Source organism: Squalius cephalus, assembly GCF_949319135.1.
Source record: "Squalius cephalus genome assembly, chromosome: 15".
In the NCBI taxonomy this organism is placed as follows: domain Eukaryota; kingdom Metazoa; phylum Chordata; class Actinopteri; order Cypriniformes; family Leuciscidae; genus Squalius; species Squalius cephalus.
Genome location: NC_137136.1, coordinates 4,272,572 through 4,289,229, shown reverse-complemented (window position 1 = coordinate 4,289,229; position 16,658 = coordinate 4,272,572). Strand labels below are relative to the sequence as shown.

General features: G+C 37.7%; 1 protein-coding gene across 1 annotated transcript in view; it reads right to left on the bottom strand.

The window, feature by feature from the left end:
* Window positions 1-419: 419 nt before the first annotated feature.
* The window catches only part of nkd2b (NKD inhibitor of WNT signaling pathway 2b), a 39,407-nt gene continuing 23,168 nt past the window's right edge, over window positions 420-16,658 (bottom strand). Inside the window, exons 4-10 of the mRNA XM_079893837.1 lie at window positions 9,834-9,882; window positions 6,876-6,994; window positions 3,982-4,077; window positions 3,600-3,750; window positions 3,004-3,076; window positions 2,647-2,762; window positions 420-1,537 (exon numbers count right to left, since the gene is read on the bottom strand). Coding sequence (XP_079749963.1) covers window positions 1,008-1,537; window positions 2,647-2,762; window positions 3,004-3,076; window positions 3,600-3,750; window positions 3,982-4,077; window positions 6,876-6,994; window positions 9,834-9,882 — 1,134 coding nt within the window. The 3' untranslated portion in view covers window positions 420-1,007. The remainder of the gene's footprint in view (window positions 1,538-2,646; window positions 2,763-3,003; window positions 3,077-3,599; window positions 3,751-3,981; window positions 4,078-6,875; window positions 6,995-9,833; window positions 9,883-16,658) is intronic.

Genomic DNA, 16,658 nt, shown 5'->3' with positions numbered 1-16,658 from the left:
TTTATAGGTCCTCAATATTATTTTGCATCCTGTTTGTCTTCTGTAAAAATCCTTTTAACAAAACTCTGTTTTGTAATATTTTTTTGCTACTAGTTGGTTTGTGTCCCTCTAAATCATTCCATCCCACTTGATGAAATTACACAAATACAAACATAATCAAAACATGAAGAGAAATTAAGTTGAACTAAACTTTAGCTCTATTTTCATATTCTTTCTAATGTGTAAATGATCAACTTAATAAGTGCCTGAGTTTGACCCGAGCAGATTTCTGAATATCTGATATATGCAGCGTTGGGTGTAACGAATGACAAATAACACGAGTTATGTAATCAGGTCAAGTAACTAGTAAAGTAACGCATTACTTTTAAATTTACAACAAAATATCCGAGTTACTTTTTCAAATAAGTAATGCAAGTTACTTTGTTTTCAGTATTCCTCAAAATGAATAAAAAACAGTGAAGTAACAGTGTTGTACTTTCTCCTCCTGCACAGCTGAAGGGTTAGTTTGAGCGGCGCCCTCTACTGTACAGGCGTGCATTTGCATTTCCTTCAGCCTGAGGCTTATGCATTTCACTTTTGGTGTGAAAGGGCCTTTACATTTGCCAAAAATATAACTTTTTCGTAATTAAAAATCAAACAAGCAAGCCCACCCCAGGAGAGAAAAATGAATGCAAAAGTAACGTAACATTATTTCCCACAAAAAGTAACAAAGTAACACAATTAGTTACTCTTTTTTAGGGAATAACACAATATTGTAATGCATTACCTTTAAAAGTGACTTTCCCCAACACTGAATATACGCTTTTATATTAAAAAAAGACGACCTTTGTGAACATCCGTACTGCAGAACAGGAATGACCCTTGAACGAGGCCTGGAATTCTGCTTTGTTTGCCTGAAAGCTCTCTTACGTGATCAATGATTCCAACGAACATAAATCCACAGCTTTATGAAAGCAGAGTTTCCGCTCCATGAAATGACTCAAGAATCGTCCTGTCGCAGGGGGAAGTCATGTCTGATGGTAGTGGTGGTAGTGGTGATGATGATGATGTTCGTGATGATGATGGTGTTCGTGTCGCTGGACCACAGGAAGCATGAAGCCGGCGTTCTGCTCGCGGTCCGGCGCTGGAGAGGGTTGTTTTGAAGGAGACAGGGCTTGTTCTCTGGCTTTGGCTCTCAGCCTCTTGCTGTGACTGTGCTGGAGAGGGTGTTGGTGACCCGACGGGGCTTGAGGCTGGTTCTGCTGGGGTAGATGGTACACATCCTGAGCCCCTGTGACATGCATGGAGGGATAGTAGCCGTGGCACTTGCTGATTTTGGCCGCAGCCTGGCCGACGCCTGCTCCTTTGGACGTCCCCTTGGGGGACCTGATGAACTGGGGCCCGTTGCGCACGCGGGGATCCAGCGCCACACAGTGGTCGGACATGACCTGCGACCGGCGCTGATGGGCCTGTGTCTCGGGCTCATGGGACCGGGAACGACTCTGGTTGTGTGGAGGCCGTGAGGGCGGCTCTTGCTGGGCCGCAGGAGGAGAGGTACCTTGCAGAAAGAGAACATTAATTATATATCAAATAAGATTTTATAGAGGGTCAGCACAATGAAACGTGATTAAGAGGATCAGAACAAAATTAAGATATTTAGATTTTGTAAAAGTGTAAGCACAATTAACACGATTAAAGAACAATATATTTTATAAAAGATCAGAACAAAATTAAGAAATGATATAAAGGGTCAGCACAATTAACAATTAAAGAATAATATTTGTATAAAGGATCAGAACAAAATTAAGATATTTATATTTTGTAAAGTGTAAGCACAATTAAAGAACAATATGTTTTTTAAAAGATCAGAACAAAATTAAGAAATTATATTTTATAAAGGGTCAGCATAATTAACATAATTAAAGAATAATACTTTTATAAAAGATCAGAACAAAATTAAGAAATTATATTTTATAAAAGACCAGCATAATTAACATAAAGAATATTTTTTTATAAAAGATCAGAACAAAATTAAGAAATTATATTTTATAAAGGGTCAGCGCAATGAACAATTATAAACTTTTTCATAAAGGATCAGAAGAAAATGAAGATATTTATATTTTTTAAAGGATCAGCAAAATTAACATATTTAAGAAATATTATATTGGAAAAAGAAAATGAAGCCTGTTTTTAGGAAAATTAATAAAATGAAATGTATAAATTAAAGGCAGCACAACAAAAACTACCATGATGAGGACTTTACAGTTAAAATAATATCTTATTGTTTCTTTTGCATTGCAGTCATGAGATTTTTATGGGAAAATGGAGGGGTTGAGAATGTATGAAAACAATGTCAAATAAAAAATGTATATAATAAATGAATGTCTTAAGGGTCATATAAGGCACTTATACTTATTCATGTGAAATAAAAAAATATTTTAATTCTGTGGTGAAATATGACATTTCCTGGTGGGTTTTGTGAGACTCACCCTTCAGTGTTTGTAAAATATTGGAGTAAGTTAATTTTGAAGTGAAATATGGCCATGAGATTCTCCCTTTAATCTCTGATCATTTCAAACACAGCAGGTTTTACTGTGAACAGTGTAATAATACACAACTCACTCGTGTTTTTCTGAGCTATCATGCACATGTTCAGGATAATCTTACTGTCAAATCTGGAGGTGTAGTTCTCTATTCCAGCCAGATCCAGGTAATGATTTCTTCTTTCTGTGTTCTCATCCACACAATAGTGATTCCTCTCGTGAGCTTCAGCAGGCTGACCTCTGTAACATCACAGTTAAAAAAACATCCATCACATGCACATACGGACATATATACGGCATAACATCTACACAGTACAGTGACGTTTCAGCACGGTCTAATCATGCATGTTAGATAACATGATTACTTTTTGAAACGGTTTCATACACTGCATGATGCAACACAAAACTAGATATCCCACATTATAATTAACAATGGCACACACAGAACACAACAAAGCCCCACACGACATTAGCTGGTCACCTGATGTGTGTGTGTTGCAGTCTCTCCTCCGTGTGAGCCGACTCGATGCGACTCAAGCGACTCGCGTCTCTCTCTGAAGAAGGAGCAAAGACAGTTAGGCACAAACAAAGTGAACTTATGCTGTTCATGGTTGCTTTGAATGTGTCTTATTTGATCATAAATTAAAGTGTGAACTATTTAGTTGTATAATAGTTTGACTGATTTATTCATTTGTCCATTTAGACAGAAACCAAATGTACATAATAAAACCTGCAATAAGAAAACGAAGTAAACAATGAGTAAATAAATAACACTGCGATTAATATTAATATTTAATATTAACAATTAATATTACGCGATATTACTCCATGCAATAATACTGTGTATTGAAATCTCACAAAACTAACACCCATAAATTATAGTGTGCAAAAAAATATGAACTGTTTTTTGTTGTATTCTCAGCTGAAATAACAATATTTACAGTTATGCATTTGGAAGATGCTTTTATCCAAAGCGACTTGCATTGCATTGTATGCGTTTGATCAGTTCATGCATTCCTAGGGAATTGAACCCATGATATTTGGTTATATTTGTATGTGTGTTTTGCAGAGTCCCACCGGTCCCGGCGTGTGTCCCGTCCCTCCTGCGAGCTCCAGGTTCTGGAGAGACCGTCAGTTTGACTCGGAGGGTCTTTTGTTTGCTTTTACACGAGTGATTGACGGAGGCATCCACCACGTCATAGATAGTGTGCATCAGACTGGACATGTCCTAACACACAACACACCACACATCATGAATGCATTCTCATTCTCATGCATTTTAATGAATGTCAGCTGCTGAACGTGTATTAGCAAGTTTGTTTACGGCAGGCTGGTTCATAATCATTGATCTGCACATAGGTTACAGAATTAATACTGCATGAACAAGCATGCAACACACTAGTGCACATGCAACGCTGCTGCTTCACTTAATGCTGCTAAATTGAAATACATATTTTACCTCCTTCGTGACTTTTCCACTGTTGTCAAAATCGTAGAGGGTAAAGACCCACTCCTGCCTGTTGTCATCAACCAGCGACACGTTACACTCCAGATCCTGAGAGATCAGAACACACAAACGTGCAGTTACACACACGACCAGCAGGGGGCTGTCAACTACTGTCACTGCATATTAGGAAATAAATCATTCACTCAAAACTGAAAACAGGACAGTGCAGAATAACATTACTGCACAGGTAAAAACCTGATAAATATAAGATTACAATAGGTTAAAATACAAACTAAATGAAAATTAGACATGTTGAAGTTGAAGCACTAAAATTAGTATGAGTAATAAAAAAATAGAAAACTGAACTAAAAATGAAATAAAGAAAAATGAAACCTAAATAGTATTTTTTTTTTTTTAAATATAAATATAAGATTACAATAGGTTAAAATACAAACTAAATGAAAATTAGACATGTTGAGTAGCACTAAAATTAGTAACAGTAATTAAAAAAATTAAAAACTGAACTAAAACTGAAATAAAGAAAAATGAATCCTAAATAGTATTTTTTAAAGAACAAAAATGACAAAAGCACATAAATTACTAAAAATAAAAATAAAAAAATAAATAAAACTGAAAAAAATAAAATGAAAGTTTTACTGTATGTAAAACAGAAGCTTCATCATTTCTTTTTGCACAGAATAAACAAAGTCGTACAGATATGGAACAACATGAGGGGGAGTAAATTATGTTATTCTTTTGATGAGGAAAACATGTAATCTACAGGTATTATGTTTCAGGTCAGCTCTTAAAATGCAATTGGAGCTGTTCAGAGAGGATGTACAGTATAAGGGAGTTTTTCACCACGATTCTCAGTTACAGCTTTTGGCAGCAGCTTTAATTCATGGGTATCTGGTAAGAAGGATGATGATTGGACGAGCACACGTCTGGAGATGCTGCGGGCGTCTGAGCAAGCGAACTCTTACAACATCAGAATGGATGGTGAGGTAAAGCAAGAAGACTTTCCTCCGAGCTCATGCGGTGTATGCCATGATTCCAGGCCTTTGGCAATGCACTGGGATATCACTGATGTGTCTCATTCATTCTGCACTATTGGAGCGTGTGGAGGAGGAGCTTCGGAAGCATAAAAGGAGGAGCGACGACAGTGAAGGAAGAGAGAGGACCAGGCCTGGACTATTTATGTTATGTTATGTTTTGTTTATGTGTGCGCAGCAGTCGTCCGTGAGGGGCTGCCGTTTTTACTTTCATTTTGCTTATTTTGAGATTTAAGGTGTTGAACGTTTGCCGGTTCCCACCTCCTTCTTCCCCGAACAACATACTTCATTACAAAGCGTTTTTACAGTGAAAACAGAAATAAAGTCCTGTGTTATTGTCATTTAAAGGGGTCCTATTATGCTTTTTGACATTTTTCAGCTTTCTTTAGTGTGTAATGTTGTTGTCTGAGTGTGAAAAAGTTTGCAAAGTTACAAAGTCCCTCCAGTGGGAGCTATTCTCTATATCAGTGTCAGTGTTTCTGAACTTCCTGAAACGCCTCCATTGGAGTCTTTAAGTTTTCTTCTGGGAACGAACACGTCACAATATTCCTCATGTAAATAATTCCCGCCCAAGACATATGCAGAATAAAGGGGCGGGGCCTGGTTGAGTTAGTTAGTATTGTGTTGAAACTGGCGGTTATGGTAAGGGGCGGGATATTTCCCAAACACGCTCGACCAATCACAACACACTGATCCGGCCGACCAATCAGAGCACATTGTGCTTTTCAGAAGGAGGGGCTTCATAGAGACAGGAACTAAACAGAGCGTTACTGACAGACTGGGAAGAGAGGAGCTGCAACAATGGAGAATATATGAAAAATAATGTGTTTTTTTAACATTCAAGCATGAAAACCTATTCAAGTAGAGCAAGACTTTGAAAAAGGAGATCACATTCTCTGGTAATGGGTTAAAGAAAAAATTATACACTATTTAGGTGTGTGTGTGTGTGTGTGTGTGTGTGTGTGTGTGTGTGTGTGTGTGTGTGTGTGTGTGTGTGTGTGTGTGTGTGTGTGTGTGTGTGTGTGTGTGTGTGTGTGTGTGTGTGTGTGTGTGTGTGTGTGTGTGATGAAACTAGCAACACTACTAACCTAACTATTTTGTACAGTAACAATTCCTCAGTTTTTTTGTCTGTTTCACAGTACAAATATCTAAACATTATAAAATCAATACAAAAGATAAGAAGTTTTGTTATCTGAGAAATTAATCAAATAATTAAAATGTGGTTAAAACAACGACAAATGACAGATATCTGCCAGTGGGATCAGAAAAACAACTTGATTCAAAAGGAAAACAAGTTGACTTCTCTAACCACATTGGCAGATATTTGTTCTTGTTTTAAGAATAAACTTAATTTTGATCACTTTCTCAGGAAACAAGATCTTTATCTTAAGTCATTTTGGATAAAGCATCTGGTAAATAAAATGTAAACAAAATAAAATAAAAGGTAAAATGTACATTTAGTACAGCCATTATAATATAGTAATTTTACTACAACCCTATTTTTAGAGATATTTTTAGTAGACAGTAAATGTCTTCTAAAATAAAGCAAATCCATTTGAACGATTCGGTTTATTCAGATGATGAATTAGTTTAATAAATCAAAAAAAAAAAATATATATATATATCACTCACTAGTCTTCCCACAAATGTATGTCATTTTGTAGAGAAATAAATATTTAGATATTAATGATAAATGAAAATATGTAAAATACAGTTAATGATCACGGTTCTCACTTAAATTTATAAAAAATGTTTATTTGTGTATTTTGTGCATATTTGAGTGTTCCAGTCATATCAATTATAAAACCCTATAGTTATATAATCACAAAGGTTTGTTGCTTGGCATGAACTTACATTCAGACTGATGCGCTTCTTCCCTTTGCAGGTTTCCTTCAGGTCTCTCTCTCCATCTTCAGACGGCAGATACTGAAGAAAACTCTCACATCCTTCTGCCTTTTCTGGAGGCAAAACCACTAAACACACACACACACAAATACAGTGAGTACACTACACTGAGTGCACAGAGTTCCAGTACAAATATCTAAACATTCTTATATCAAGATGCATTTACTTGAGAAGCAGAATGTCTTCAAGGGTTAGTTCACCCAAAAATGAAAATCCTGTCATTAATGACTCGCCCTCATGTCGTTCCAAACCCGTAAGACAAACACAAAGATTTCTGTGCCTCCATTGACAGCTACGCAACTACCACTTTGACTAGTGTTGTGTACTCGAGACTCGGACTCAGTCTCGAGACCATATTTTAATGGTCTCGGTCTTGTCATGGACTCGTGTGCATTTTGACTCGGAATTGACTCGTACTCGAACATATTAGGACTCGGACTTATTCCCGAGTCCACTCGAGTCCCATTCAAAATATTTCATGATTGTTACTGTATGTTAATATTTCTTTAAATTGTTGTTTGATTGAAACGTCCAATGATTGCTGACTTTCTTGTGCGCAACTGCACATGACTTGAGACTAACGTTCTGTATAGAGTGATACAACAATGTTATGTGGACCTCTCTGGTCTCGGTCTCGACTCAACTCGGACTCGACTCTCTCTGGTCTCGGTCTCGACTCGGACTCGACTCTCTTTGGTCTCGGTCTCGACTAGGACTCGACCCTCTCTGGTCTCGGTCTCGACTAGGACTCGACCCTCTCTGGTCTCAGTCTCGACTCGGACTCGACTCTCTTTGGTCTCGGTCTCGACTAGGACTCGACCCTCTCTGGTCTCGGTCTCGACTAGGACTCGACCCTCTCTGGTCTCGGTCTTGACTCGGACTCGAGTGACCTGGTCTCGACTACAACACTGACTTTGACACCTCAAAAAGTTCATAAAGAGATTGTAAAACTAATCTATATGAATTATGGATTAGTCTGAATTTTCTGAAGAGACTCGATCGGTTTATGAAGCGTCAGTGGTAGTTGCGTAGCTGTCAATGGAGGAACAGAAATCTCTCAGATTTCATCAAAGAGATCTTCATTTGTGTTCTGAAGATGAACGAAAGTCTTACGGGTTTGGAACGACATGCGGGCGAGTAATTAATGACAGAATTTTCAGGTTGAAAATTTACTGGGTGAACTGTCCCTTTAACAAATTACCTGATAAATCAAAATGAAGTGAGTTTATGCTAAAATAAATAAATACAAGAAGAAATATCTGTCAATGGGGTCAGAAAAGTCCATTTGTTTTCTTTTGAATTAACCCTCAGGTTGTGTTCAAAACCCTTGAACACAAAAAAAATGCTTTTTTTACAAAAGACAATTTGGTGCCTACTCTCAGATATATGAGGCCTACAATGAATCAGATGCAAATAGAAACATAAAACCAGTCCTAATTGAAAGAAAACAAGTTGACAAAAAGATTGAATCCAATATTGGGTGATAATATAGTATAATGAGTGATTTATAAGCTATTTTTTGTAGGCTGGTCATTTTTGACCAGGAACACCACAAGTGTAGTAACAAGGTGACAAACCCCAAAAAAACATTTGAGAAGTAGTTATTCCCTTTGTAAACAAAGTCACTAAGTTTCAGTCCAATGCGATAACATTAATTAGTATTTTCAGGAAAAATAAAACATTTCTCCGGGTCAAAATGACCTGAACACAACCTGAGATTTTTCTGACCCCACTGCCAGATATTTGTTCTTGTTGTACAATCAACATGAAATCAAAACTGACAATTCTTATTTTTTATGAAATATTGCAGTATTTATTATAAATGATTTCTTTGTGCACATCATTTTTTTTTTATTCATGCGCCTCTTAATCTTGAATCAAAATAACTTCCTCTCTCTCTCGCAGCTCTTCTCTTCTCTGCTCTGATGATGTGTTTTAATGGCTTGGGGGCGGAGCAACCTGTCACTCACATGAGATCGACCAATAGCAAACCACAACCATCCAATCAATTCCCTTAATGACAAAATCAAGTCTCACCCAAATCTGTTCTTGTTCAAGAAGCCGTTTCACTCAGATTTACATCACAAAGATGATCGCAATTTGTTTCATAACCACTTTAAAGGGGTGGTATAATGCCCTTTTCACAAGATGTAAAATAAGTCTCTGATGTCCCCAGAGTGTGTATGTGAAGTTTTAGCTCAAAATACCCCACAGATATTTTTATATAGCATGTTAAAATTGTCCAAAAACGCACCATTTTATGTCTGTCCCTTTAAATGCAAATGAGCTGCTGCTCCCGGCACAGGGGGCGGAGCTACAACAGCTTGCACTCACACACAGACATTCACTCAAAATTTAAAAAACTTTTAGCCTTTTATGTTCAAAGCGGATTCAGACAATAATGGAGAGACTCGAGAAGTGTCAACATGTAGACAACATTTCTGAATGGTTAGTTGGTGAATTTATGTAGCTTATGTGGAGTTATCTTCGAGTCATTGATTAGCATATTCTGTCTTGATAATTTATAAATCGTGTTCAGGGGGCGGGGTTTATGTAAATTTTAGGGTTGGTGATGTCACTAACCCGGGAGGAATGTCGTGTAGTCTCTACCAGCCGTTTGTTGTAGTCCTTAAAAAACGATTTCTTTAAAAGCAAATATCTCCCTTTGCTTTGAACTTTGAGCGTCGTAACTTTGCAGATGTTGTTTATGCTCAAACAGCAACATTACACACTAACTAAAGTTAAAAAAGTGAAATCAGAATCAACCACCCCTTTAAGCATAAAAATAAGTCTCTCAGAAAACAAGACACCTTATCTTGTCGTTTTACATCTCCAGTCTCATTATAAGAATGTTTAGATATGTGTACTGGAAAAGAAGACACAAATATTCAAATACTGAATACACACCCTGTAGAGGGCAGCGGTGTCCGTCCTTCAGCTCACAGTTCTGCAGCTCCTGGAGGAGAAACACAGAGATCAAGAGAGGTGTTAGTTCAATATCCAGCCCAGAAACCACAGAAAAAACAAACGCCTCCATCTGAAGCATTTCCTCCTCAGGGACGGAAAAACCATGATAGTGTCACATAAGATTAAATCTCACTGCGAAATACCTTCCACCTTGAACCCAAAAGCAACAGAGAGAAACAGTTGAGTTCCTGAAGTAAAAAGATAATCCAATTAATTTTCTCCATAGAGAATTTCATAGTATTGGATATGCCAGTTTCGCTGTGCTGTGTTGTAATAGCGCTGACCATATTTACATTTGTTCATTTGGCAGGCAGACAATGCATTCAAGGCACACATTTGATCAGGTCATGCAAACGTATGATAGAAATACTTGCATTTGCCCAATTATGTCTCATCTACCATGTTTCCTTTTCTCTGATGATTTGAGAGATTATCATAAACAGAAAAATGTGGGGGTTTTGTTGCTAAAGTATCACATGGAACTAGTTAAATCCAGGAATATGCCTGACAATGAGACCGAAACAGATGAGACTGAGGCCTGTCATAAACACCATCAGAAAACATCAACGTCTGGACCACAAAAATGCACCGCGGTACATGGTGTACAAATCCCAACCTGCTCATGTAAGGTAAGCAGTCAACAACTACCTCAACCACAACCATGTTCATGAAGTCTCCTATGCTAATATTGTGAAATATTCTTACAATTTAAATGTAAAATGTAATTTATTCCTGTGATCAAAGCATCATTACTCCAGTCTTCAGTGTCACATGATCCTTCAGAAATCATTCTAATATGATGATTTTCTGCTCAAAAAAACATTTCTGATTATTAATGTTGAAAACAGTTTTTGCTGCTTCATATTTTTTAAGGATTCTTTGATGATCATAAAGTTCAAACCAACAACATTCATTTGAAATAGAATTTTTTTGTAACATTATAAATGTCTTTAACTTTTGATCAATTTATTGCATCCTTGAATTCATTTCTTCTTACTGACCCCACACTTTTGAACAGTAGAGTATCGATGCATACACATAAAAAAAAAAAAAAAAAAAAAAAAGCAAACCTGTGAATACTGCAACACATTCTGACATAGTCATCCAACGACCAATGAGAGCCTCTGAGAGGCGGGTCCAAATGCGTTTTCAGGAATCCAATAAGCTGTATTGATTTCAAACGGATCCGCCTCCCAGTTTAAACACAGAACGCAACACTGAGATGATTTCCAGCCGCAGAACGGCCATGTTTTCTTTAAAGTCACGTCTCTGAGAGGCATGAAAGCCCAGTAAACTCATTACCACCCAGAGCAACAGATGCATCCCAGAGCTGCATGCAGGACCTGACCGCCCTCTGCATTTTAAAGGCTGACACATGGTATTTTACCCATAATGCCATCACACCCACTGAGGCCCTTTTTAAGCAGCAATGTGTGGGCCATATGGTTAATTAAGAGAGAACTGGTTCCAATCCACAGTTGAAGAAAAAACAGGCCCTGGTTTCTTTATCGTCTCACGCTGCCTTCCATCTCTGACTCTTTGAGCTCAAACTCCACTAGTTCAATCACAACAAAGACTGTTAGTGTGCAGAAAGAGCATCTGGAGGCACATGCATGTGTTCTGTGGGCCATTATTCGTGGAAGAAGCGCGTGACAACTCTAAAATGTGTCGTGGCGAATCAGATCTCAGCATCACGGCTCTTGAGAGAGGAGTGTTTGTTGCTGAGTGGCTTTCTTGTGTTAAAGAAAGAGGTGGTAAAGAACAGATTCACCTGTCAGCCTCACTACTAACCAGGATTAACTAGGTTGAACTATCGCTACTGAAGTCAAAACATTTTGCTAACTCTTTACAGCAAGTTCTCATTTGTTAACATTAGATAACGCATTGGCTATTATGAACTAACAATGAGCAATATTTTTTTTTTTACAGGATTTGTTCATCTTTGTTAATGTTAGAAAATAAAATTACAAATTAGAGTAAAACGTGTTTTGGAAAATATATATTTCATATACAAATTGAAAATGGCATTTTTGTGCATTTTTCATAACAATAAATATAACATTTTATTCAAATGAAATCAAGTACGAGCAATAGTGACTTAATCAACACCACTATCTACATTATTCTTCAGGCTAGTAAGTGTAAAGGAACAATGAAAGCATCTGATTGTTCACACGGGAACTCAAACTCTGACATTAAAAACAAAGGAAAGCCTGATCCCTCTGTGTGACTCCCAGCTTCCCTCAAAGAGACGGAAAGTAAAAAATGCATTATTAAAATATGAATTATTGAGTACAACATACTAGTGGATTCTATAAAGAAACAAAAGCTCTTAATTCCAGAAGATTCTCAGTCTGGACTGAAAAACAGATGTGTTCTCGACGCGCTCCAGACGGCAGAGAGGAAGCGGCGGTGAGGAAAGAAAAAACACACATATTTACACTGTCAAGCAATTCTGCTTTTCTTTCTACAGACCTCTAGCATGTGTGTAGAGTATCTATCTATCTATCTATCTATCTATCTATCTATCTATCTATCTATCTATCTATCTATCTATCTATCTATCTATCTATCTATCGTTCTATCTATCGTTCTATCTATCGTTCTAACTTTCCTATCATTCCATCCATCCATAAAGACTATAAACTTTCTATTTTTCAAGTTCTACTTTACATTTTTCTTTGAGTTTCAGTTCATTTTTACTCTTTCGTCCTTGCTTTCCAATTCAAATTCTGGAACTGATTGAAATTTAAAAAGTATTCTCAATTAAAATGTCAATGGCCTACAAGCCATATTGACATAAATACACACACAGTTTTCACAAAACACACCAGAAAAGATTATTGAGCATCAAACAATATTAGAGTGATTTCTGAAGGATCATGTGACACTGAAGACTGGAGTAATGATGCTGAAAATTCAGATATGCGTCACAGAAATAAATTACATTTTAAAATACATTCACATAGAAAATAGTTATTTTAAATTGTAATAATATTTCACATTATTTACTTTATTTTTGATCAAATAAATGCAGCCTTGGTGAGCAGAAGAGACTTCTTTCAAATATACGAATAAATCCTACCAACGCCAAACTTTTGAACTCTAGTGTACATGTGTGTTGCCAGTTTATGACAGACAGTAGCTGACGTACATCTGGCTGTGTTGTGAGAGCTGGTCCGTAACGTCCCTGATGCCGTTCACGTCCAGACCAGACTCAGATCCAGCGGTCAACTCTGTGCCAAACCATCCACAGCATCTCACTAATGTTGTAATCTCTGCTTTGGTCTTGGCTTCTAGCAAAGAAAAAAATACTCCGGAGACTCTCACTTCTAGACCCCGTTTACTTAAACGATTCAACACCAAAAACAAGCAGAAAACCGTGCTGCAAAAATGTTTATTTAAGCTTGTGCATGCATAACAAGAAGTTACTTTTCTACATAATCACAGAACGGACAACATGTTAAGGAATAAAAGCTGCATTCAAAGTTCGCCCATTCGGTTTCATTGATGAGCTTTGTTTCGGGGCATGTGCTGATGAACAACACGGTACCAGCGGCCCACAGATGGCCAAAGGGTTTCCACCCCAGTGCAGAGACTTTTCACCCCAAGGTCAGATGTGAGGCGCAGTGTTGGCAGGACATGAAGCGCTTCAGAGACTTCAGAAACAACAGCTGTGGAGCGAGTGTGTTCGCTCATCTGCGTCAGAGGCCCAGCCAGACATTTGAAGTTCCCCAGGCCTGTAAATCACAGAACATCTCGGCCTGACCGACGTTCATTACCGCTCTTATCGGCTTCCTCTGTGAGTGTAACACACTGACATTTATCTGCTAGAGAAAATCAGACTTATTTCATTAAACCCATCGCAGAATGAGCTACAGGCCTAAAGCTTCTGGAGTTTAGATTGAGGAATTCACTACAAATGTGGCTGCATCTCAATTCGCCTACTTATACGATGCGCTAAAAGTATGTACGCTTTTTGTGAAAAAAAAAAAAGTACATACTTTTGAGTGTGTAGCAGAAGAGTAGGCAAGCTTTGGGACACACTACTTTGTCATTAGCTGTCCACTCTGTCACTAGTTACGTGCATTCTGTCACCGTTTAAACTGCCCTATCAATCATCTTGTCACAGTTAACATTCTACACATTTCGTTTCTTTTCATTTCCTACCGTATTGAAGAGAAAAGTTGGAACTTGTTGATCGGCCAGTTGTAGGTCTTTCGTGTGGAGAACTCTCCTCGTGCGTTCACACAATGATGCATTTAAAAGTTAATAACCAAAAGTATCTTTATAAAAGTTCACAATGTTGCAGATGAAATATAATGTGAATAACACTGAATACCTATATTTTCATCTGGTGAGATACTGATTATTCGGTCTTGCACATCTGCCATTTTTGTAGTTCTTTAACACTTTTAATTAATTTGTAGTTCTAATTGAATCCTCGTCCAACATGCAATGGGTTGTGGGCAGTTAGCCGTTAGAATAACACTGAATACATATATTTTCATCTGGTTAGATACTGATTATTCGGTCTTGCACATCCGCCATGTTTGTAGTTTAACACTTTTAATTAATTTGTAGTTCTAATCGAATCCTCATCCAACATGCAATGGGTTGTGGGCGGCTAGCCATTAGATGGCCCAAATGGCATCCTTTATGTGCACTTATGGCACAAGACCATAGGGTGTCCCATTTATCACATGCCTAATTCCATTTCAGTGTGCTTTAGGGAATTATGTGAAAATCTAGTATATCCAGAGTGGTTTATGTTCAGTTGATTTTCATTTTCACGTAATTTTCTCAATATATTTAGCTACTATTGAGCAACTGACAACATAGCTACAGCTAACCGACTTCAATTCACACTGTACAAGGCCTCTAAATCCCGAAAAACTTCCAGAGAGCCTCTCTGAAACCTGTACCAGATGTCGGTGCGTCTTTATGAGCCCCTCCTCAGACTGGAGCACAAATGTGCCACACACTTGAACCTCAGCAGCACCTCTCAAACAGCTTTTACAGGCCGCTCTTAAAAGGGAGCTGCAGAACACTTTCTCAGACCTTCAGTGTGGTTTGTGTATAATATTTAAAGGCTAGTATGAACACAAGACACAGAGTTCAGTGAGATGATGCGGTTAAAATGTAGTAAATCCAGCTTAGTTATTCTAGAACGTCAAACAACTACACTGGTCTAGTTCTTCCAAGCTTTTTCTGGGCCTGATAATGTATATTTGCAGTCGTGAAGAGGTGTGTATTAAAATAAGAGTGATCAAAAGAAATGTGCTACTGGGTGTAAATGCTGAAAATCATGTATGGAAACCTATTTTCGCCACATAAGAAAACAAGGTTACACTTTATTTTAAGGTGTAATTATACATTTAAGTACTGACTCATAATAATTAACTACATGTACTTACTATAGGGTTAGAGTTAGAATTAGGTTTAGTTTTAGGGTTAGTTCCAAGTAATTAAGCACAATTTATAGTAATTACTATAGTAAGTGCATGAAACGTGTAACGGACAAATAAAGTGGTATTAAAAACAAAAAAACATGCTTTGGTAAATCATAATTAATTATCACATTAAAAGTTGAAGTGATGAGATACAAAGTCAAAAATTATGATATACTAAGTCATAATACTAAGATAAAAAGTTATATATTTTTTAATTTTGACGTGATGTGACTGACTGTCATAATTGCGACTTTTTATATCATAATTTTGATGTCAGTTATGATTTTTCTTTATTTTATGGAAATGGTCGTTCATAAAAATAAAATGCATTCACAGCACATTTTACTTCCATAATCTGACGCATTTACGAGTGAAATGGGATATTCAACAAGATATATAATGCTGTGGAACGACCGAGAAATGATTTGAGCAGTCTTTACATGACAGCTGTGAACCACAACTTTTACTTTCACGTACACAAACACATATTTAAGCACAATAGAGGATTTAAACATGCAACACACACAATGCTAATCCTAAACAACATCAACAGGAGCAGCAGATTCTGATGAGCGAGTTTGGAGTTCAGAAATTGTTGCACCTTAATCAAGAAATCCAACCGCATGGCGTCTGATTTCAGCCACAGATTAAAAGCCCTTTAAGAGCTTGACCCATATCCACTCCGGATAGTGTCTGACATACGAGTGTTATCTCTCTGTCGCCACCTCACCAGACCGGTTTCTTTTGTACACGCTGCGCACGCTTCTCCCACCCATGAGCAGTGCAGCTGGCAGACCCACAAGGCCACAGACATTCTTGACGCTCGTGCAGGAACAGGCTTTAATCCAAGATGTGAAGTTCCTCACGGCCATGACATCGGCCAGGGGTCACCGGCGGGTCAACCGCGACCCGCTCCATGTTTGACCTAAAAATACACTCCTGCTCCACCACGAGAAGTGATGAACACATCAAATGGAGCGGAGCCAATGGACCACTGGTGTTAACGCCAAACGGACGGGTTCAACACAATGAACCGCGCCGCAGGAATATAAACAGACTACGAGGAAGGGACTGCATATAAATGTATATACACCTCATTGTTGCGCTGGCTTCCTGAAACGCTAAAGGTGAAGGTTCCTCTCGTCCATCACCTCTTCATGTAGATCAGTCAAGTCACCCAAGAACATACAAGTTAAACTGCAGTTTATTACAATAAAATACCACATTTTAAATATATAACCATCAAATAATGCAGTTGAAGAGTTCAGATGCAAAAGCCTCTAAGTGCCATCTGAAATTTTCTTCTAGAATG